This window comes from Perognathus longimembris, chromosome 1 (assembly GCF_023159225.1).
Source record: "Perognathus longimembris pacificus isolate PPM17 chromosome 1, ASM2315922v1, whole genome shotgun sequence".
In the NCBI taxonomy this organism is placed as follows: Eukaryota; Metazoa; Chordata; class Mammalia; order Rodentia; family Heteromyidae; genus Perognathus; species Perognathus longimembris.
This window is the reverse complement of record NC_063161.1, coordinates 41,162,138-41,185,428: the sequence shown is the minus strand read 5'-3', so window position 1 is coordinate 41,185,428 and position 23,291 is coordinate 41,162,138. Positions and strand designations below refer to the sequence as shown.

The following is a 23,291-nucleotide window of genomic DNA, read 5'->3' as shown; positions in this document are numbered from 1 at the left end:
CTTAAAACATAACACAGTTTAAAATAATAATATCTTAGGATCTCAAAGAAAAAAGGTTGTCTGGTAAACTGAGAATATGACTAAAATTTCATACTTTTTAGAGCAGATATTTAGTCTAACCCAGCATATTAATCTTAATTATTTGAGTTCCTTACACATTGTGAACCAAAACTTACATAGCAAACTCACAAAAAATTTGTTTATACTTCTTTCCATTTTGATAACTGCTGTTCCCCAAAGAAGAAAACCTTACTTGAAGTAGAACTGCTTTACCCTCTATACTGATGTTTCACATTTCCTTCTGCGTAGACTAGGATGAAGTGCAGTTATCCCTTCCTAGTAGAGATAAACTGAGATATGAGAGCCTGTATTCCCAGCTACATTACTTTAGGAAAGAGTAGAGTAAGTATTTAGTGTTTACAACTGGGGAGATAAATGATATTCCTACAAAAGGGCCTTGAAGTTGTATAACTTTGTTTTCATTTCTTTCCTATGCTTTTCTCTTCTTTTGCCATTACCAGGGTTTGAACTCAGCCTCATTACTTGCTAGGCTTGAATGTTCAGCTGGCATACATGTTTGAACCCTGACTCCAGCCCAAGTTTTTTCTGGTTAATTTTAGAAGTAGAGTCTCAAGCTCTAGACTGGCTTTGAGCCACCATCTCAGTCCTCTCACTTGCTGGAATAACAGATGTGAAATGAAACATTGGTGTCCAGTGTAATCAATAAAAAAAAAATAGCAGATTGGACTGATAAATGCTTTAAAGAATAAAAGCCATTTTAGGGTCATAATTTGATGTCTTTCCTATTTCTTTTAAATATATACGTTTAAGTTCTAACCTAAAACTGTTGTGCTAAAAGATCCTTACCTGTTAGATTTTATCTTTTAATATGTCTGATTTCAAAATCATGTTTGTACATAAAAATAGTTTTGTGTTGCTTTTTACATATAACCAAGTGTCATCACTTTGACAGTAATGGGTATTTTATTCCGATGTTCTTTCAATACATTGTCATGGAAACCAATTACTAAATTTCTCTACTAATTTATACCATTTGGGGCAGGAAGAATAGTGTGTTGGTTGCTGAAAACATTGTTCAGGGAATAATATATACCCAAAATTAGTAGTCCTCAAACCCATATTAAAACATTAACAGCCCAATATTAAACCTTCAGCCTCTAAAAACACTGTCCTCTGTACATAATACCGTTGAACTTCATGTTGTTTTTGCTTTCTTAGTTTCCTTTCTACAGAGAACAGTGAATTAGTCTGTTTCACTAATGAGAATACAGACTAGGAAAGTATTAAGTAACTTCCCAATTACTGTAGTAAAGGTTAGCAAACAAGCTGAATTGTTATTGAGAATATTCTGATATAATTTTTTTTTTTTTGCCAGACCTCAGGCTTGAACTCAGGGCCTGAGCACTGTCCCTGGCTTCTTTTTGCTCAAGGCTAGCACTCTACCACTTGAGCCACAGCACCGCTTCTGCCTTTCTCTATATATATGGTGCTGAGGAATAGAATCCAGGGCTTCATTTATACGAGGCAAGCCGTCTAACACTAGGCCTTATTCCCAGCCCATAATGTATTTTGATTATGCTAATTCTTAGAATGGTTTTTGTAGTAAAATATACCTAGCAGTAAATGTAGTCATACTGTTTTTTAGTCACCAAAAGTACTTTTACATAAAGTATGAAGTTCATTTATTTAAGTGTTTTAGTGATCATTTTAAATATATGGTCTAAAAAATACTTGTAAATAAATACTCTGTATAATCCATGACATTTCTACAAGGTAGTATTGTTATACCATTCAGATGAATTTTTCTGGAGGTTATATACACAGCTACTCAGTTGAAGTAAGTGTTCAAAATAAGGCAGGCACTCTTAATGGAATTTCTTTATTCACTTATATCACTTAGTTTTTCCACTTTCAATAATAAATTTTGAAAACCAGAAGTTATTTGGAGCATCATTTTAGGATAGGTGTTCAAACTGTAATATCTTTTTCAGCTAAGATATTCTTGTGGTGACATGTATTTACTCAGAAAATATTTGTTGAGAGCCTACTGTCTTTCACTCAGATAAGAATTAAATATATTATAAACAAAAACAAATTTTGTTGCTATGTAGTTTACAGTCATCTCCATTTAAGCCATGACCGAAGAACAGGTAGGCAGCTCTCAATTGACATTAAATAAAGCAAAGACATATGCAGAGCTCCTAAAATGCACATGTTTGGGAAACCAAAAAGAGAGAATTGAGGAATAATAGAATTGTGTGGGAGGACAAAATGAATTTGAAGAAGTAAGCAAAATCCAGATCATACAGGAAGAGTTTGTTTTATTGCGTTACAGATATTGAAAGCTTCAAGCCAACATCATGTCATCTAAATTTTTGTGCTTATTTCTAAACTGGTTTTGTTATCATTAAATGCCTTTTATTTCTCTAAATAGAAGCCAAAGGCCTTAAAACAGTATAAGACCATATAATTTAGCCTCAGATAACCTATTTCCTATTAATGCCCATCAAGATCACTTTACTTCATCCTTACTGGCTCCATCCACATGCCAAAAATATTTCTACATCAAAGTCTCTGAACTTAGAATTTTCTTTTGTCTGTGATTATCTTGCTCCAAATATTACATCTTTTCCCTCTTTGTTGAGTCTCTAATAACAGTCATCCTCAATAAAATAGCAGCTGCCCTCCCTATATTTCATACAGCACCCGTGAACAGCTGTGTGTTATTTTTATTTGGCTTGTCTCCTATCATTACACAAAAACCCTATGCCTATACCACTCCTATACATATACAAGTATACAAATATAAGCTCCATGTGTGTCAGACTTTTAGTAACTTCTGTAGTGCCATTACCTAGAATAACATCTAGCATATAGCAGGCACTTAATAGAAAATGAAGAAAGTTATGTGTGTCTAGTTTGTGTTTTGTGTATCATAATGGTGGATATAACTAATGAGATCAGAGAGATAGGAAGAGACAGTAAAGAGGACAACATTTAGTTGAGGAAAAAGATATCGGTTAATTTTAATTGTGTTTGTTTTATGGTACTTGAGAAATCTCCATATAAGTAACTCATATGTAGCTAGATACTCTTGATTGCTTTTTGTCATGTTATTCTTAGCCTCAAACTCAACATGTCTACTAAGATCCTTTTCCTTTCTTATACTTCCTTTTGGATACAACCATCTACCTGATAAAACAGGTTTTTGTTGGGGTGCCCAGTTCCTGTCACTCTTAGGTATTATTTATCAATTAGTTCCCATTATCCCATTATTCATTACTCAGCATCTTTTATGCTGAACAATCAAAATACACATCTTTATTTTTTATATAAGTAGTTGTACAGGGAGTGTCAGTTCAACATGCATCTGGATCAATGTCATCCTGTCCATCATCTAGGTCATTTCTTTGATATTTGTCTTCTCATATTGCACTTAGTCTTCTGCATGATAATGATATTACTTAAATTTCTTCCATCAACAGAAAGAATTGGTAAAAAAAAAAAATTCAATTGTTGGAATTCATTTTTTAACCTATATGTATACTGTTACCTTTTCCCTGATTGCCTTTCTCACCATCCTTGTTCATACTTTTCACCTGGACAGATTCCCTGTACACAGTAAGAGCCATGAAAATAGAGGCTGATTTAGATAATAAGTATCTCTAAAATAATGTTTCTTATAATTTGTCTGTGGCTGTCTCTGTTGGTCAACAATGAGATGGAGTTGTAAACAATGGCAGTTTGATTCGGTAATTGTATGTCTGTTCGCGCCAGTAATTAAAAATCAGGGTTGGTTTTGCTTTTTTTTTTTTTTTTTTTTTTTTTTGAAGGAGGGTGCCAGTCCTGGGCTTGGGCCTGGGCACTGTCCATGAGCTGTTTTTGTTCACGGCTCTACTGCTTGAGTCAAAAATCTATTTCTTGTCCTGGGGTGATTAATTAGAGATAAGTGTCTCACTGACTTTCCTGCCCGCATTGGCTTAGACCTCTGATCCTCATATCTCAGCCTCCTGAGTAGCTAGTATTACAAACATGAGCCACCAGTGCCCGGCTCTAGTGATTTATTTTTATATCTTACACAAGTACCAGTCCTTGATGGCTTATAATTTTTTAAGCTGATTCTTTCACACAGATGATTTGAGAATCACTGTATTAGAAAAATCATTCACCAGAAAAACCAAGCATAGTATAGTAGGTGGAGACCAGAGGACCATGGTTTGAGGCCACAAGAGTTACAGAGGCTCTTATCTGAAAAACAAAAGACTAAAAGCAAAAGATCTTACAGGTATGGCTTAGGTAGTGGCACAAAAGCCTGATATTAACCCCTAATTCCATTTTTTTACACACACACAATTTACCACAAATATGTTGAACTTGATCTGTACTAGTGATAATTCTGAAGTTGTCTAACCTACAGAAATCTTCATAGTTAATGCTATTATATGATTAAATTTCTATTTCAATTTGGCTTAATTATTTGTAACTTTGTGGGTCTGATGTAATGAAGTGATATGGAGAAGGATATGATTTGGTTATTTCTCTTAAAGAATGTATTAACTAAACTTCAAAAAAATTCTGTTTCTTGCTGTATGCATTTGCAAGAAAACTAAGAGTAACAAATACATAATTCTTAATTCTTGTTTATTCCAAATTTTTTTTACTGAGTATTTTGTTCAAGTTACTGAATACTACATATATAACATATATTCACTATGAAATTATCCAATTTTCTTAAATTCTTTGAGATCTTGATTGCCAAAAGTTGAAATTGACATTTATATCCTTGTTAGTCAGTTTGGAATTTTTAATAGATAAGAAGATAAGTTATTTAACATTAAAATTTTATTCATAAGGTACATATATCTTATATATATACAATACATAGCTATCTTACTGTTTGTGTTATTAGAATATTTAGCATTCTGTCCATATAGTGAATATCAAAACAATTTAAAAATCATGCAGGAATAGTCTCTTGTTCAAATAAAAAATAGTTTTAAAATTAGACCATTTCTGTCAGTCTAGTTATTTAACCTCCTTTCATTACACATCTGACATTTATAACTGGTGCTATGATAACCTTTATTATCACTGAGACTTTAAATTATTTTCATCACACAGGGAATTTTCAACTTTCTATATGAAAGTCAGTGGTCAATATGCTCATGACTGCTAAGTGGTGAAATCTGGAGTTACAGTAACAGACTAATCATTCTTTGACATAAAATTATCCTCCTTCCAAAAGGAAAAATGACTTAACATTTCTTTGTTAGCCAACAACTTGTATCCTGTCAGTTCTCATATTTTCTAGAGGTTTTTTGTTTTACTTTGTTTTGTTTTTTGTCAGTTGTGGGGCTAGAATTTGGGGCCTGAGTGCACTGACCCTGATCTCTTTTGCTCAAGGCTAGTGCTCTACAACTTGAATTACAGGGGTACTTCTGGTTTTCTTGTAGTTAACTGGATATTTCCTGCCCCAGCTGACCTTGAACAGTGATCCTCAGGTCTCAGTAGCTAGGATTACAGATGTGAGTCACAAGCACCCAGCTCTTTCTAGAGTTTTAGTAATAGTGTTTTATTGATGTTAAGTAAATGTATAAAGGTTTATTGATTTTAAATAAATGTATAAAGAAGAAATACAGTAAAATTTGAAGGGAAGTACAACAGTCCGGCTTTTGGTGAATCTTAATTTTGTTCATGTCATGATTAGGAACCATATTAATAAAATATCAGAACATCATCCTTCTCCAACTCAAAAATCCTGTCTTTAGGAACATGTTTACATCATGTAAAATTCCAGTATTTTAAATAAAAGTATACTACTCTGCCAACTAGTGGGGAAGGGGAGTACTAAAAATAGGAAGCAAATTAATAGCTAATTATATTTTACCTATTTAATTTTTTTTAATCTTGAAGAAAGGAAATGTAAAACTAAATGGCTATACTTGTATTTACTCACAAAATATGGGGAGATCCTCAGGTTGAGCTCTCAAATCTAATCAGATTTGACATTCCTGGAAGAAATTTAACAAAAAATAAGAATATCAATTAATTTTAAACAAAATACTTTTTTAATCTACTTGACAAAAAGTCAAGCTGGTGTTTATAATTCTGCACTGTAAAGCTTACACACACTTTCCAGTTTTATCCTGCTTTGTTACAGAACTAGAGCCTAAATCCCAGTATTAACAATGCTTTGGAATTAAACAGTACCTTTTCATAACACTGTTGTCATGAGAAGTTGGAAAGCAATTGATATTTAAAATCTAAAAATTCTATATCTAACTTTAAAATCCAGAAAAAAAAATTGGAAAGTATTCTAAAAGTGCTTTAGCCATGACTTCACTTTATTTCCTAAATCATTAAGAAATTAAGAACAAACCCCCTAGTTTAGATTGGATTTTTATTCTTAGTATTGATCAGTCTGAAGGTGTAGCTGTTTTATAAAAGGGTGTTGAGTGGCATTACCTTTGATCAGTTATAAAATGAGTTACACAACTCAGAGCTTTAGGTAATCAAAAATTAAGTTTGTTTTCTTTCCTGTTCTAGTTACCGGTTTACTAAAATAGTGAGCATACATGATCACTTGAGAATTGGGCTTCTGGAGCACCTGCACAGAAAGGGAGTGGTTCATATTCAGCATTACAAAAGACAACTTTCTCTTTTTGAAGGGGATTACTTTGACTATTTTCCAGGTACTGGGGAAATTCCAGTTTTATTACAAGTTATGGGATGGCTACTATTTATTTCCTAAAATGTTGATTACAGACTTGAGATTTGGTTATATAGTAGGACTTTATTTGACTATTTTTATGTCAGTAGAAGTATGTAGAAGTTTATAGTGAAATACAAATTGAAACTTCTACATGTCACTTGGTGTTTTTTTTTTTTCAGAAAATTCAGTCTTACTAATCAGAATGTAGTTAGCAAAAGATTTTTACTTTCAAATAATAATGTAAAAACAATAGATTTTGTGCATCTATCTGTATATACTCCAATTTTCCAAGTAAATTATAAAAGAAAACCAAATTTTATATAATACTCTAGTTGTAGTATGTTGGGTTAAGGAAGGAAGTTTATAACAAGGCTGATTTTGTAGATAAGACTTTTCATATATTTGGATGTTTATTATTTTTAAATACAGCTCTTTATAGACTTTCAGTGGATAAAGGTCTATGTATATTCAACGTGTAGCAGAATATCCTTTGGATAAGAAATTTATTTGGAAGGTTTTTTATTTAGAACTTTTGTGTCTGATTTCAGGGAAAACATTCTTCATAAAAATACATTTATTCACACATCTTAGACTTATATAGATGTATCTTGATATATATTGGGGTATCCACAATAGGTAATTTCCTTCAATAAAAAAACTTGTTTCAGGCATTATGTGGATTTGTTGAACTTATAGAACTTTGGGATATGTTAGAGTATAACAGAGTGCAACTCAGATATTCTTTTCAGTTACTTTCTCATTGCTCTGAATGTCTTTAAGGACTGCCTCCAATCTTTTTTACCATGCAAGTTTCTGTTTGTTCAAAACTTGAGCTATCTCATAGGCATTTCTCTAGATCCTCTAAGATGCAAAGAGGAATAAGATATCTGTATAGTGATTGAAGGTATATAGCCTAGGGAAAGGAAGATTAGTTGTTTTCTTGAGGTGCTGGAAACAATATAACATTAAGCAGATGCTATGGAATGTTCAAGAATAGATAGGGGTTACTTATATAAAAAGATTCTAAGGAAAGGAGTGAATGTGAAGGCTTAATTGAATACATTAAACTAAGAATATCTTCAGAAGACTTAATTCAGTTTAATAATCTCACTTTTTGCAGTTTCCAATGAAAAATGTATATGCCAACACATCTACATAAGCTCTTTTAAGGAACAGATATTTAATAGTCATTTCTCTGTAAATAATTAGCTTGTTCACACACCAAACTTTTAACATTCTACCTGAATGAATACCTCCTTGTTGTAGCTTATTTCCTGAAATTTCATTTTAAATCTTTAAACTTCCAAGTATAGTTAGCAATTTTATACACTATTAACTTGAATAGAGATCTTTTAAAAATTAAATATAAACATTTAATAATTAAAAGGTGCATTTATTACCTCTTTATTATAAGTTTCCTTAGTTTTTCTGTGCACTGACTTTGGCTAAGTACAGAACCTTTTTCTTCTATCTGATAATTTAGCATGATATTGAAAAAATTTTACTCAACATTAGGAGCACCTCTCAAGCACAACTATGGTAGAAACACGGCCTAAGATGTGTGTATGTATGTATGTATGTATGTATGTATGTATGTTATTCTCAGCACTCAGGGAGGAAAATCATGAGTTTAAGGCCAGCATAGACTACATAGTGAGAGTCTGTCTCAAAAAGAAAGAACATACCTAAAGATTGCTACCTATTTGGCCCTCATTTTGCTAGAGATGAGTATAAGATCTAATTCTCCTGAATACAGATTCTGACACTTGTCAGTGATGGGTAGTTGAACTTCAATAAATTAACAAGTGCATAGCTCCAAATAGCATGAGACTAGTCAACTTGTCAAAAAATGCAACAATAGCCACAATATAATATGCTTATTAATACTGCTTATATAATGTCTTGGTTTTTTATTTTGTGAAATACATAGTCTCCATTTTTGCTAAAATACCATAAAACATTGAGTGTTGTTCCATTTATATATTCCCAGAAGCCCGTGAAAGTAAGAAATATGTATTCACATAAGCACAATCCATGTTGTCCAGAGAAGATTATTCAGACATTCAGTTGAAAGGGGAATTTTTAATTTTATATCCTTAAGAAGGGAATTGTTGGGGGTGGGAATATGGCTTAGTGGTCAAGTGCTTGCCTCGTGTACATGAAGCCCCGGGTTCAGTTCCTCAGCACCACATATACAGAAAAAGTCACAGTGGTACTGTGGCTCAAGTGGTAGAGTGCTAGCCTTGAGCAAAAAGAAGCCAGGAATAGTGCTCAGGCCCTGAGTTCAAGCCGCAGGACTGGCCAAAAAAAAAAGAAAAAGGAATTGTTTTAGGATAGTTTAATAGGAAAATGATACTTTAATGATACTTTAATATCAGAAGAATCTTGAACATAAATTAAAACTCTGATTATAATTTTTGCTAGTGCAAACTATTGAAAGTTATCATTATTCTTTAAAACACTGGCTTTGGTGGCAGCCAGTCCAAGTATCCAATTTCTTTACAGTTATCAATTTTAAGAAACTGACTTCTGCCAAAATAATAACACATCACCTGTTCTAGAACATGGATATATTTTAGTGTGGCCTTTATTCTTCTTATGTCTTGAAATTTGTATCCGAAATTATAATGAAAATTTAAATATGTTCCATTGGTCCTTGCACTTTTCCAAAAACTTCTTGACTCCTATTTTGAAAATTAGGAAGAAAAGTCTAACATACATTTTAAACTATTAACAATTAGACTGAATGTCTGTATTTGTATGTATTTGTACAAATTATTTTTAAAAATGTATCTTGGGAGTTTAATACAAAGTAGGACTTTTGTCTTTCTTAGGACCAAATAGCTTTCTTTCACTTAAATACCTTCATAGATAATACAGACAAGTATCAAAAGTTTTGATTAGGTAGTTTGTTAATACTGAGTTATAATCTATTTCAAACTAGCATTTGTCAGGACAAATATAAGTGCATCTTGGCTGCACTGTTATAATACTAGGTATACAAGAGGCAAAGATGGCAGTATTATGGTTTGAGGCCAGCCCAGGAAAAGAAGTTTGTAGAAAAATTAGCAAAACCCTGTCACAAAAAAAAAACATGCTAACTGCTGAACACTGATGGTTCATGGCTATAATCCTAACCACTCTAGAAGCCAAGATCTGAGGTTAGTGGTTCAAAGCCACCCTGGGCAGGAGACGATAGGGAGACTCTTATTTCTAATTAACAACCAGAAAAGCCAATAGTGGAGCTGTCACTCAAGTGGTAGAACCTCAGCCTTGAGCAAAAAAACTAAAAGGGCCCAGGTCCTGAGTTAAAGGCCTAGGACCAGCACACACCCAAAAAAGCTGGTAAGGGGATATTAGTCCTAACTACACAGGTGACTGAGTTCTGAGGATAGAAGTTTGAAGTTTAAAGCCAATCCAGGTAGACCAGTCTGAGAGACTCTTATCTCCAGTTAACCAACAAAAAGCTGAGAGTAGAGATGTGGCTCAAGTGATAGAATGCCAGCCTTGAGCAAAAAAAATGTCAAGCAAGAGTGCAAGGCCCTGAGCTCAAATCCCATTACTAGCATTCATGTACACACACATGTGCCCACGTGTGCACACGCATTCACATACACACAGCTGGCCATAGTAATACTTACCTATGATCCCCACTGTGCCAGAGGCAGAGATAAAGGGATCAAATACCAGGTCTGCCTATCTGAAATGAACAGACAAGGGTAATGGTGTGGCTTGAGTGCTTGCAAGTCCTTGAGTTCGAACACCAGTACCTTTAAAAAAAAAATTACAATAAGAGTTGGTCTAAAACATCAAAATAGAGTCTCTACAAAGCCAGATAGTAAGTAGATTAAATGAAAACCAAAGGAAGAAGATGTTTCTAACATATACCTCCCTTGTGATTTCATATTTTAACTATTTGAAGATACTTCTCAGATACTCATTTCAAGAAAATATATTTTGCCTCATTTAGTAATACTTTGACAAAATTATTTACCACTCTACTAAACATTGAAGGAAAAGAGTAAAACACTGAGAGAATAAATGCATTAATAAATACAGGCAAAAACTGTTTATTGTAAATATACTAAGTGCCTGATGATATGGTATCAGTGCTTGAGATGGAAATATAAAAAGATACATTATGAGACTTCATAGAGATCTCAGTCAGTTTCACAAGACAAACTAAAGATGTTGCCATATATTACAAAAATGATGCTAAAATAAAAGTGAACACTAAACAATGTAGAATTATTCAGGAGGAAACATTAATAAGATTCTAGGGAAAAGTAAGGTAGCAAAGATAAATTTTTAGTATAAAGTTGCAACTTACAGAACATGAGAATGCATGAAAAGTAAAAAGGTATTGGGCAAAGAATGAGACTATGTAGGTAGGCAAAATCATCCATCCATGTCATAATTTGGGATTCTAACCTAGTAACAAAGGGCAAAAAAAGAGGGGTTCATAAGTGTGGGAACATTTCCCACCCTCAGGCAGGGACAGATTTCGTGTCAACTAGACGCTGCTGTCTGCCTGTGTTGATAGTTTTGTTTGGCCTATAAATAATGTTATAAATACCAAATGGCCCTGGCATAAAAGGTTCTCACTACTGGTACAACAAGGAAGTAACATGATCCCACATACATATTGAAAGAGCTCTTTGGTTGCTGTTGGAAAACGTAACATTTTTTCCATTTTTACTTGGAAGCCCTTTGCAAGATTAAGATGCTTGTGAATATGTAAGTCTGAATGAAGCTCAAAACTTATTCATGTATGCACGGCTTGATTCTTTGAGATATTTTGGTAGAGCCATAAATTAGTCTTTCTGTAACTATGTTAATAGACTGTAATAGATTTTTATATTTTTAATAGAACTCTGAGCTGATCAGATACAAGGATTTGAAAACTAATGGATGGAAATTGCTTCCTGACTTTTCTGCTTAGTTGATACTATTCATGCTAAATCAGATGATACTAGTGATGGTGTTTCTACTCTGTATAACCAATGTGTATTTAAATTACCTTGTCCATCCTCAAGTGCTGGGTTTATGATTAAAATGACATATACTAAAAAAAAAGATTAAGAGAAAATGATTCAGAAGGAATATAAGATTATGAGAAGTGTTGCAATATAAAATGAAGAAAGGTAAAGGACAATCCTTTCCCCTCTCTTGCTTCACATAGATTGTTTTTATATTGGGAATGATAGGTTAAAAGACACAAGTCTTGTATAGTCAACCCTAAACATTTTTATAAGAATTGCTTAGTAACATATTTCATGATACATAGTTATCCCTTTTGTCTTCAGAATAGTAACCAGGCTACTGACTTAGTAAGTATTGTTTTTATTATAGAAAAACTCCTAAGTTGATATAATTAAGGAATAAACCTAAGTTGATTTATAACTGAAACCACAAAATAAAGCATTGTAATTTAGTTGAAAGAGCTAAGAAATATGCTTGTTCTGGAATTTTACCTAAATGACATGATTTATAGACAAACTTTATATCTAAGATAACCTGTACAAAACCAGCAGTGCTGAACTTTTTTTTTTTGTCACTAAGGGCTTGACTTTTTATTGCTCTAAATCTGCTTAATATAAGCAGTGGTAAGCAAGCTTTGACATGGCTTTGCTTTCCATTCATATAAACCCAGAATCTCCAAAGAGTGGGGTTTTAATATCTTATATGCAAGCAGCTTCCTTCTCATTGTATCACTTTTTCACTTGACTCCAAGACTGGTATCCTGTGCATAAGAATGGTTGCCTATATACCTTTATGTCAGACATTATTTATTCTAGACATTTCATTCATAAAATAATGTTGGTGCATACCGAAATAAAATTTATACTGTCAACTTAAAAGAATTCCATCCTGAGCTAAAATACTACGGAAAAAAAACTATACTACTATTTATTTTCTTTTAAATATTAAATTATTAATTTAGAATGGAAAAGAGCTGGAGTATGGATGTATTCTTTGTTTTTATTTTTGCCATAAGTAAAAGCTGTAAAAAGTGAAAAGACACTACAGTTCATGTTTAATAAAGTTTGTTTTCTCAGGCTCAAATAGTCTGTACTATACATTCTCAAGCTGGTTGACCAAATTGGAAGGTTATGACAAGGAATAAACACTGGAAGCAGTAATACTGTCATCCTTGGATATCCATGAGGACTTGGTACCACAATCCACAGATGTCCCAGACCTTTTGTAGTACAGTGTAGTATTCGCCTTTACACTGTACACATCTTCCCATATACTTTAAATAATCTCTAGACTACTACCAATTCCTAATAAGATGTAAATTCCTTAAATAGCTTTTATATTGTGTTGTTTAGACAATAATGGCCCCCAAATAGTCTGTATTCAGAGCAGACAATTCCTTTTTCAGTGAATTTCCTATTTACCCAATAGGATTTCAGATAATGTGGTTTAATCATTTTCACGAAGAGAATAAGTTAAAGATCTTGTTATTTTAATAACAATACAGTTTACCTCTAAGAATATATATGAATACAGACACAGTTTTTTCCAAATATTTTTCTATCTGCAGTTGAGTCCATGTATAGCAAAAACCAATTGTATCTATATTAAGGTAATTTCTTGTACTGTATTTTAGTTTTAACCTACTCAGGCTAATTTTCAGATGCATGCAGTATAGACAATCCATAATTTCTACCAGTCAGCTAAAAGGAGAAAACTAAGTTTACCTGCCAGTTAAAAGATAGTTTGTATGCATCTCCATGTTTTGCAGCACAAATAGCAGCTTTTTATTTATTGTAAGTAACTGATTGGAAATACAAGAAGTGATTAGCTGAATGCATCAGTTGAATGTTTCACTAGATACGTATAAGAGATCATCATTTCTATTTTTCTTTATATAGTATTGCTGATCAATTTGTTTCTCTCATCATAACATGTTTTAAGGAATATATTTTATTTTTTGCAGTGTTTGAGCAACACACCTCCACTTACTGAATATTTCCTCAATGATAAGTATCAAGAAGAACTGAATTTTGACAATCCCTTAGGAATGAGAGGTGAAATAGCGAAATCATATGCTGAACTTATCAAGCAAATGTGGTCTGGGAAGTTTAGCTACGTCACTCCAAGAGCATTTAAGGTTAGTGCGATTAATGAATTATCAACGAGGGAGATGCTGTTCTCAAAGGATGAAAGTCCCTCCTCAGGTGGAAGGAATAAAAACTAATTATTAAATGATTTTTAGATCTCCAAAAGAACATAGTACGTAAATGTATAACACATTCTGTGGTATAGAATTTCAGGGCAGGTGATAACATGGGTGATCAGTTTATAAAAATGTCTTATAGGAATCTGGAGAAAAGGAGAAAAAAAATGGGAAAAGACTGAGTCACACTTGTGATAGTGCAGGTATTTGCAAAACTCTCTCATCTCTGGCTATGAGTGTTTTATAGAATGTAAAATATAAACTTGGGCATATGATAGAAGTCTAAGAACTAAGTTTATTTTGGTAATCATTATAACTTTTAAAATTCATTCAAGAATACCTGCCTTGGATTTAGCAGCCGACCAGCAGTTCCTCTAAATAAAGTTCTCTCTTCTGCCCGAAAAAAATAATTCATTCAAATGAAACTTGTTTGTAAAATAACAACTGAATAATAATTAAATATATTTTCAATATAGTTCTTGAGCATGTAAGTTTATCCATATTTGTGAATTAGTTGCTTTAGAGAACAAATCACGAAATAATCATTCAAATTAAGAATTAAGCTGAAATTTAGCTTTATGTTAAAGATTCTTTTTTTTAATTGGATTATTTTTTTCTTATTTATTGTCAAAGTGATGTACAGAGAGGTTACAGTTTCATACGTTAGGCATCGGATACATTTCTTGTACTGTTTGTTACCTCCTCCCTCATTCCCCCTGCCCCCTCCCCCTTTCCCTCTACCCCCATGAGTTGTTCAGTTGATTTACACCAAACAGTTTTGCAAGTATTGCTTTTGTAGTCATTGGTCTTTTTATCCTGTGTCTCTCGATTTTGGTATTCCCTTTGACTTTCCTAGTTCTAATACCAGTATATACAGTTTCCAATGTACTCAGATATCATACAGTGATAGTACAGGAACAACCACGGGAAGGGGATACAAGAGGATCATCAACAATAGAAGCTACAGTTTCACATGGCATGTTGAAAGTAATTACAACAGTGATATAACACTCGTTTCCATAACATGGAGTTCATTTCACTTAGCATCATCTTATGCATTCATAGGGACATAGCTGTTAGGCTCTTGTGATCCTCTGCTGTGACTAGCCTAAACCTGTGCTAATTATTCCCTATGAGGGAGACCTTAGAGTCCATGTTTCTTTGGGTCTGGCTCACTTCACTTAGTATAAAATATATGCAGAACTAAAAAAAAAAAAATTCCTCCAAAACAAAACCGCAAAGAACCAACATCCCCCTCAACAAGTGGGCTAAAGACTTAAAAAGAGACTTCTCTGATGAGGAAATGAGAATAGCCAAGAGACATATGAAAAAGTGCTCTATATCACTGGCCATGAAAGAAATGCAAATCAAAACAATATTGAGATTCCATCTCACCCCCGTAAGAATGTCCTATATCAAGAAAACTAACAATAATAAATGTTGGAGGGGATGTGGCCAAAAGGGAAACCTACTTCATTGTTGGTGGGAATGTAAAATGGTTCAGCCACTCTGGCAAGCCGTGTGGAGATTCCTCAGAAGGCTAAACATAGAGCTCTCCTATGACCCAGCAGCCCCACTTTTGGGCATCTACCCAAAAGACCACAAACAAGAACACACTAAAGCCACCAGCACAACAATGTTCATCGTAACACAATTTGTCATAGCCGAAATAAGGAACCAACCCAGATGCCCCTCAGTAGACGAATGGATCAGGAAAATGTGGTACATATACACAATGGAATTTTATGCCTTTATCAGAAAGAATGACATTACCCCACGTAAGGAAGTGTTAAAGATTCTTTATGATAACATTGACTAATGAGCAAATTTTAAACTTCAGTAGAATAAGGAAGTTCTTTATTTTTATAATTAATTGACTTTCATATAAGCCATCTACTAAGTAACATTTTATTGTCCATATACTAGTTCTTACAAAATAAATGCCAACCAATAAATCAGACTACCTCCGCATTTACTTTCTTTTTCATTCTAAACTTACCCATCTCTCAACCCTTACCCATCATCCTAATTAGTTTTAATTTGCTAGATTTTTCTCCTTTTGTATTTTGTATAACTATATGTATATAATATATAGTCCATATCTATATGGACTTTTTTACATTGTAATTTGTGTATTGCATTTCAATATTTTTTAATACAAATAACTAGGGGAAAATTGAATATGAATATGTTATTTCTGTGAGATTTATCCTATTTGTATACACACAAACTAAATGAGTTTGGTGGTTTATCTAGTGATCCAGAGCAAAATGGTACTGAATTTTAAGTCTTCAGTGTAAAAAATATTTACATTATTTTCTTCATTTATCAAATCAACAGTTTTATATTTTATTTCAAAATGCTTTTAGATATTTAATTATGTATATGTGTGTGATAATATATGTAATATATAATATATGTAATAATATGACAAAAGACACCTCTGCTAGTCTTTTTTCGAGAGGAGACAATAAGAAGATAGACACAGAGTTAAGAACATGGCTGGTGGCCAGCCATGGTGGTTCATACATATAATCCCAACTACCTGAGAGGTAGAGATCAGGAGGATCATGGTTTCAGGCCAGCCTGGACAAAAAGTTAGCAAGTCCCCATCTCAGTCAGTAAGCTATCGCACACAATTGTCATCCCAGCTGTGATGTGCCATACGTAGGAGGATATTGGTCCAGGACAATCTCAGGAACAACACAGGAGACCCTACCCTAAAAGTAACTAAAACAGAAAGGGTTGTGGGTGTGGCGCAGTTTGTAGATTGCCTGCCTAGTAAGCACAAAGCTGAGTTCAAACACTATTATCACATACAAGAAAGAAGGTTGGAAATTTCTTTGAAAATAGAGAAATAGCAAATAATGACATACTAAGCCCAAGCAGTGATTAATACATTTTCTTTATAGATAGTAGATATATATCAATGTAGTTTTGTTTGAAAGGAGATCTTGCTATGTTACAATGTGGTCTGAAACTCTTGGGTCAAGCACTTCTTGCCCTTAAAGCATCCCAGGTGCCACAACTGTAGTATGATGTTCCACTGCACCAGCCCTAGTTTTAAGAATTCTAGTTATTGCTCTGTTATTTCCCAGTTAAGATCCACTGAATGCTTATTGGGTATACAAAACAAAATAAAACCTACGTTCCTAATTTATATATAGTCAGGGTTTTTGAGGGTTTTTTTTTTTGCTTTTGTTTTTGTCAGTTGTGGGGCATGAACTCAGGGCCTGGGCCCTGTCCCCTGAGCTATTTTGCTCAAGGCTAGTAGTGCTCTACCACTTTGAGCCACAGCACCACTTCGAGTTTTTCTGGGGTTTATTGGAAATAAGAGTGTCACGGACTTTTCTGTTCCAGCTACTTTTGAATTGATCCTCAGATCTCAGCTTCCCAAGTAGCTAGGATTACAGGTATGAGCCACCAGCACCTGGCTTATATAGACAGTTTTTATTGTTCACAATAGTTTTATTCCTTAAAAATTAACAAATACCTAAACATTGCACTTAGGGAAAAACAGAAGGTTTGATCCCACCAAGCTTCTGGTCATATTTTCATCTACCAGCCAATGCATAACTTTATGTGTTCTTCTGTTTAAAGATCCCTTATTTCATAAGTATTTTAGATTCAGCAGCATTGTGGCTCGTGCCTTAAAAAAGATTTATCTAACTTTTCCCTGTGAAGTATATTTAGACTAGATACCACTTCAACACTCTGGGGAGGGGGGGCAATTTGAATACTGAAATAATCAACCTAAACAGAAAAAAAAAAAATGTGAGGAAAAAAACAACATAGTGCTACGTCTAGGATAGTCCTAGCAGAAGATCACAATAGCTCAATAGCTATACCCATATAAGCACATAAGATGAAGTTATGGAAACAAGTGGTATTGTTGTTGTTATTTTCAACATGCTGTGTGAAACCATGCCCCCCCCCTTTTTTTTCCTATCTCTTTCCCCTGGTTTTACCCCTGATACCACAGTAACAGATTTTAGTACCCTGGATATTGTATATATGTATATTGGAACTGGGGAAGGGAAGGGAGATATCAAAATCAAGAGAGAAAGGATAAAAAGACAAACCAGTGCAACAGCAATTCTTAGAAAACTATATGGTGTAAACCAACTGTACAACTCATGGAGAGTGGGAGAGGGGAAAAGGGAGGGGGTGGGAGGAGGGAATGAGGGAGGAGGTAACAAGTTGGATAAGAAATGTACTCACTGCCTTAGGTATGAAACTGTGACCCCACTGTACTTCACTTTGACAATAAAGAAATTTTAAAAAACAACAACATAGTACTAAATAAATCGCAAAAGCCACTTGTTTTTGTAGTTTATGAGCTGACACAACAGTGTAGCCTTGTTCCTCAGATGGGAATGTGCACATCAGATGACTGTAAAAATACCAAAATTTCATTTGAGGCTTACAAATAAACCTTAGTAAGGAGGCAGATTCTCATATGTGGAATCCATGATAATGAAAGATCAGGTAATTGTACACTACTTGAGACACCTTGTCTCTGATTTTATAGTTTTGCTTTTGTTATAGACCCAAGTAGGACGTTTTGCACCTCAGTTCTCTGGATATCAACAGCAAGACTGTCAAGAACTATTAGCTTTCCTATTGGACGGACTACATGAGGATTTGAATAGAATTAGGAAAAAACCATATATCCAATTAAAAGATGCTGATGGAAGGCCAGATAAGGTATGTTTCGTGTTACTATTGTTACCATTGTTAAAAATTCTCTGATACTTCTATGTAATTTGTGTCTTATTTCCCTTGTAGGTGGTTGCTGAAGAAGCCTGGGAAAACCATTTAAAAAGAAATGATTCTATCATAGTAGACATATTTCATGGCCTTTTTAAGTCAACTTTAGTTTGTCCTGAATGTGCAAAGATTTCAGTAACATTTGATCCATTTTGTTATTTGACGCTTCCATTGCCCATGAAAAAAGAACGGACCTTGGAAGTCTATTTAGTTAGAATGGACCCCCTTACTAAACCTATGCAGGTTAGTAATAGTATTTTCTTTGCATTTTTTATTTCTACTTAAATGAGTATTTGTCTTTGTTATAAGTAGTTGTCCAGGGCTAGACCTGGGGCTCAGTGGTAGAACATGTGTCTATCAAGTGCAAGGCCCTGAAATCCTACCCAAGTACCACAAAAATAAGAAAGTGTTTCCAGTCCAAAATTATTCTGAAGAAATTTGTTGTGATGAGAAAGTTATTATGGTAGGGTACTATAGGAGCTCCAAGCAAACTGACCTACATAGGCATTAATGCCTATGATGAGTCCTGATTATAAGCAGATGAAAGCTGAAAAGAAAAAGCATCATAGACAAAGAAAATGGCATGTACAAAGCTCACTTAAAAAAAAAATTTCTGGTAATGATGTTTGAGCTCAGTACCTTATGTAACTTGCTTGCTCATGGCTGATGCTCTACTAACTGATACAGACCTCCAACCTAGCTTTTAAAGCTGGTTAATTGTGAGTGGAGTCTTTTATGCCCAGGCTGCTTTGAATTGCAGTGCTCCAGGTTTCAGCTACTCAGCTAAGCATGAGCCACCAGTGCCTGGCAGACATGGCCTACTTCTAAAATCTACAAATAGCTAATAGGGTAAGCAAGAACTAGAATCACATACATCTTTGGTGCAGTGATAGGAAGTTAAACTTCATTGAAGAGATTTAGAGGAACCACAAACGCTTGTTAGAACTATAGAGATAATTTAGCTAGATGTGTATATGAAAAAGAAGATTTTGCCTAGACACAGATGAGAAAGGCTTAGATCCAAAGTAATGCAACCATGTAAGAAACTTTTGCAACTTTTGTTAAGATGACAAATGACAATGGTGTGAACACAAAATTACTTTCAGGAGTTGGAGATATTTTAGTGGTAGAACATTTGGCCTAGTGTGCCTGAAGCCCTGGGTCTAATCCCTACCTGATAAGGAGGGGAGGGGTGGTGACTGAGTGGTGGGATGACCATTTGATAGGAGGGACTAGTTGAAAATGAGAAGTACAACTATGTGAGTATATTCAAAGATGCTGTCTAGACTGGAAAATTGAGGAGATTTGCTATTTGTTTTAATTGTTTTCACTAAAAACGGATATGAAAAGAAATGTTTCATTATTGAGAATGATAGTTTAATATGATCTAGTCTTGTGTTTAACGTTGCATATGTTGACTTTGAAATACAGAAGGAATATTTAGGTGAAGATAATCCAATATTCATTGAGTTTATATATTTAGACTGAAGGACAGATTGTGTTTAAGATTTAAATTGAGCAGTGAGCTCTGTGAAGATGGTAGTCGGGTTTTTAGAAAGATGAGATCATCTGAGGTGATTTAGCATATAAACTAGAAGTCCCTTGAAAATGAAAGGGACCATTAATAATTGTACCTAGAACAGTGATCTAACCTAAGACTGGCCAAAAGCAAATCAGCTAGCACTATCTCCTAGTCTAAGAAATGAGTGTAGAATTAATAAGCACTAGAGAAGAGTTGGAAACAAAAAGTATTATCACAGCAGTAGAATTAAATAATAGTGTTGTAGAGAATAGTAAGTTTTAAAGGATGAAGTTTTAAATGAGCATCATATTGCAGAGAGATACATAAAATAAGAACTGCATAATACCTTGGGAAACCTGAGAAGAGAATGAGAGGTAAGAAAGTTATGATAGTCAATATAAGTATTGTAGACAAGGTTATTTATAAACAGAAGACAGGAAAATAAGTAAAAAGGAATTATTAGAGGGAAACTTTACCTCAAAAATAACCCACAGGAAGCTGGGCTGGAGATATAGCTCAAGTGGTAGAGTATCAGCTGTGAAAAGGGTTAGCAGTTGCAAAGACCTGAGTTCAAACTCTGGTACCCACAAAAAGAAAAAGAGAGAGAGGAGGGCCAAAACAAAATGGAACAATAAAGATGATGGCTGGCTTAGGACTCATAAAAAAGCAAAATAAGATGGAATTCAGAAGATAGATGTAGAGTTCGCCTATGTGTTACAAGAGACAGGAAGAAAAAAATAAAGAGATGTGTATTTTCTCCCAATTAGCAGCTTCTGTTTCCTTGGCAAAAATATAAGTGTTTTGATAGTGAAAGATATGGTGACATAAGAAACTTAAAGACTGGTAGATTTTTTAATAGTTCTTGAGAATAAGCAAATAAATGATAACAGTTATTTCTGGGAAATAGTAAAAAAAATCATTTGAGATCAAGATTTGTAGCTCACTGGCCTTCAATGTTGGGAATTTTTTTCTAGTATATCTAACAGCTCTTGAGAAAATCCCCAACTATAAGACAGAGAGTAACAAAGAGAATAAAGATTTTGCAGCGGAATAGCTGAAATGAAGAACATGCAGTCTGGAGGGAGGGATGTTAGACCATAGGGGAAAAACTGAGTATTATTAGACTAGAAATCTTTATGCAAATTCAGAACAGAGTGTAGAAGAAGTAAGAAAATAGTGGTCACTTTGTAACCTCTTCGAAATTAAGATATCAGAACTAATGCAGTTTCTGATGATGACAGCTCCAGGAAATTGATGACACTTGAATGCAAGTATATGCCTTGATGAACTTAGGAACAATAGGCTAGGACATACCCATATGAACATTATCACCCAGGATGATGGCAAGATAGGATGAGAAACACTGAGCCAAATGCCAAATTGAAGCGTCCATGAGGTAGTCTTCTCATCTGTTGTTTCCAGGGTACTAAGTTCATTGTGTTTTGTTTGTTGGTTTTTTTTTTGTTGTTTTGTTTTTTTTTTTAGTACAAAGTGGTTGTCCCTAAAATTGGAAATATACTAGATCTTTGTACGGCATTATCTGTTTTATCAGGAGTCCCATCAGATAAGGTAAGATGTTTCTAAGGTTAAATTATGTAAGTTAATATTTGGTTTGTCAGTGATGGAAAACCAACTTAATTAGAAATGTATTTCCTTTTAGATGATAGTTACTGATATATACAATCATAGATTTCACAGAATATTTACCATGGATGAAAATCTTAGTAGTATTATGGAACGGGATGATATTTATGTGTAAGTATAAAATTCTTTGTGCAAAATACATGTAAGAAAAAAATTAAAGGAAATAACATAAAATTTCAAGAGTTAATGACCAATATTGTCCTTCCAGGTTTGAAATTAACATCAATAGGACAGAAGATACTGAACATGTGGTTATTCCTGTTTGCCTAAGAGAAAAATTCAGGCACTCAAGTTATACCCACCATACTGGTTCTTCACTTTTTGGCCAGCCTTTTCTTATGGCTGTACCACGAAACAATACTGAAGATAAACTCTATAATCTTCTGCTTTTGAGAATGTGGTAAGTGCCAGACAATTCCACAGAAAAAGTAAGAAATACGAGAATAAAATATAAAATTCATTTTAAAAAATGTGAGGTACTACCAGAATTGATGTCTATATTATTTCTACTTTGTTTAGACAGATAAAATGTTAAAATTAAAATTAAAATTTCATTTACATTTTTGGTGACGTAAAACAACTTACTAGAGTAATTTCAATACCAGGAAGCCTAAACTCTTAACCACATACCAGAAATTTTACTTGAAATAAAGAATTTATAATTCTAATATGTAATTCTAAAATCATAAGATGTCAGATTTTTCTTCATACACACTATGTGTTCAGCAACTTATATTAGTAGACTTATTTATTTAATTTACACAGTTTGATAGTAAGATATCCCATTTTTATTGCCTTCCTAAAATCCTTGATTTGAATTATAAACTAATTGCAAATGCATTTCAGTCACTTTTTAATCCTTTATATAATTGACATACTTAGTATACTTAGCTATTATAGTTTCCTGATCCATGCATAAAGATCACATTATATGGCCAGGCACAGTGGCTCACACCTGTAATTCAATCCATAGATCATCGGGAGCGATGTCAAGGTCAGCCCAAATAAAAAGCAAGCTCTCATCTAAAAAAAAAAAAAAGGCTGAGCACAGTCATGTGCAGCTGTCGTCCAGCTATGAGGAGACCTAGGTAGGAGGATGATGGTCCAACCTAGCCCAAGCGAGGAACAAGAGATCCTACCTGAAAAATAACTAAAAGCATTAAGGGCTACAGGCATGGTTCAAATGAGCAACTCCAGGTCCTGAGGTCAAACCTCAGTAACTCTACACACACACACCAAGATCACAATGTGCAAATATTATCTAAATGAGGATCTTTTTACATAATACTTTTTAAGTCGAAAATTATTTGATACAAGTTTCTAACCTTTAAAAGACCCAAGCCTTATCAGTAACTACTTATAGCTGGACATCAGTGGCTCATGCTGTAATCCTAGCTACTCAGGTGTCTGAGATCTGAAAAGTCCCCATAAGACCC

At 33.9% G+C, this 23,291-nt stretch overlaps 1 protein-coding gene across 7 annotated transcripts in view; it reads left to right on the top strand.

The window, feature by feature from the left end:
• The window catches only part of Usp15 (ubiquitin specific peptidase 15), a 94,903-nt gene that overhangs the window by 64,612 nt on the left and 7,000 nt on the right, over positions 1-23,291 (top strand). For 4 of the 7 annotated variants that reach the window (XM_048360497.1, XM_048360491.1, XM_048360484.1 and 1 more), the window contains 6 exons: positions 13,680-13,853; positions 18,468-18,626; positions 18,708-18,932; positions 21,697-21,780; positions 21,872-21,966; positions 22,064-22,255. In XM_048360497.1, the coding sequence (XP_048216454.1) occupies positions 13,680-13,853; positions 18,468-18,626; positions 18,708-18,932; positions 21,697-21,780; positions 21,872-21,966; positions 22,064-22,255 (929 nt within the window). Of the gene's footprint in view, positions 1-6,567; positions 6,714-13,679; positions 13,854-18,467; positions 18,627-18,707; positions 18,933-21,696; positions 21,781-21,871; positions 21,967-22,063; positions 22,256-23,291 lie in introns of those variants that run through there. The other 3 variants (XM_048360513.1, XR_007213004.1, XM_048360526.1) reach the window with 3 other exon arrangements.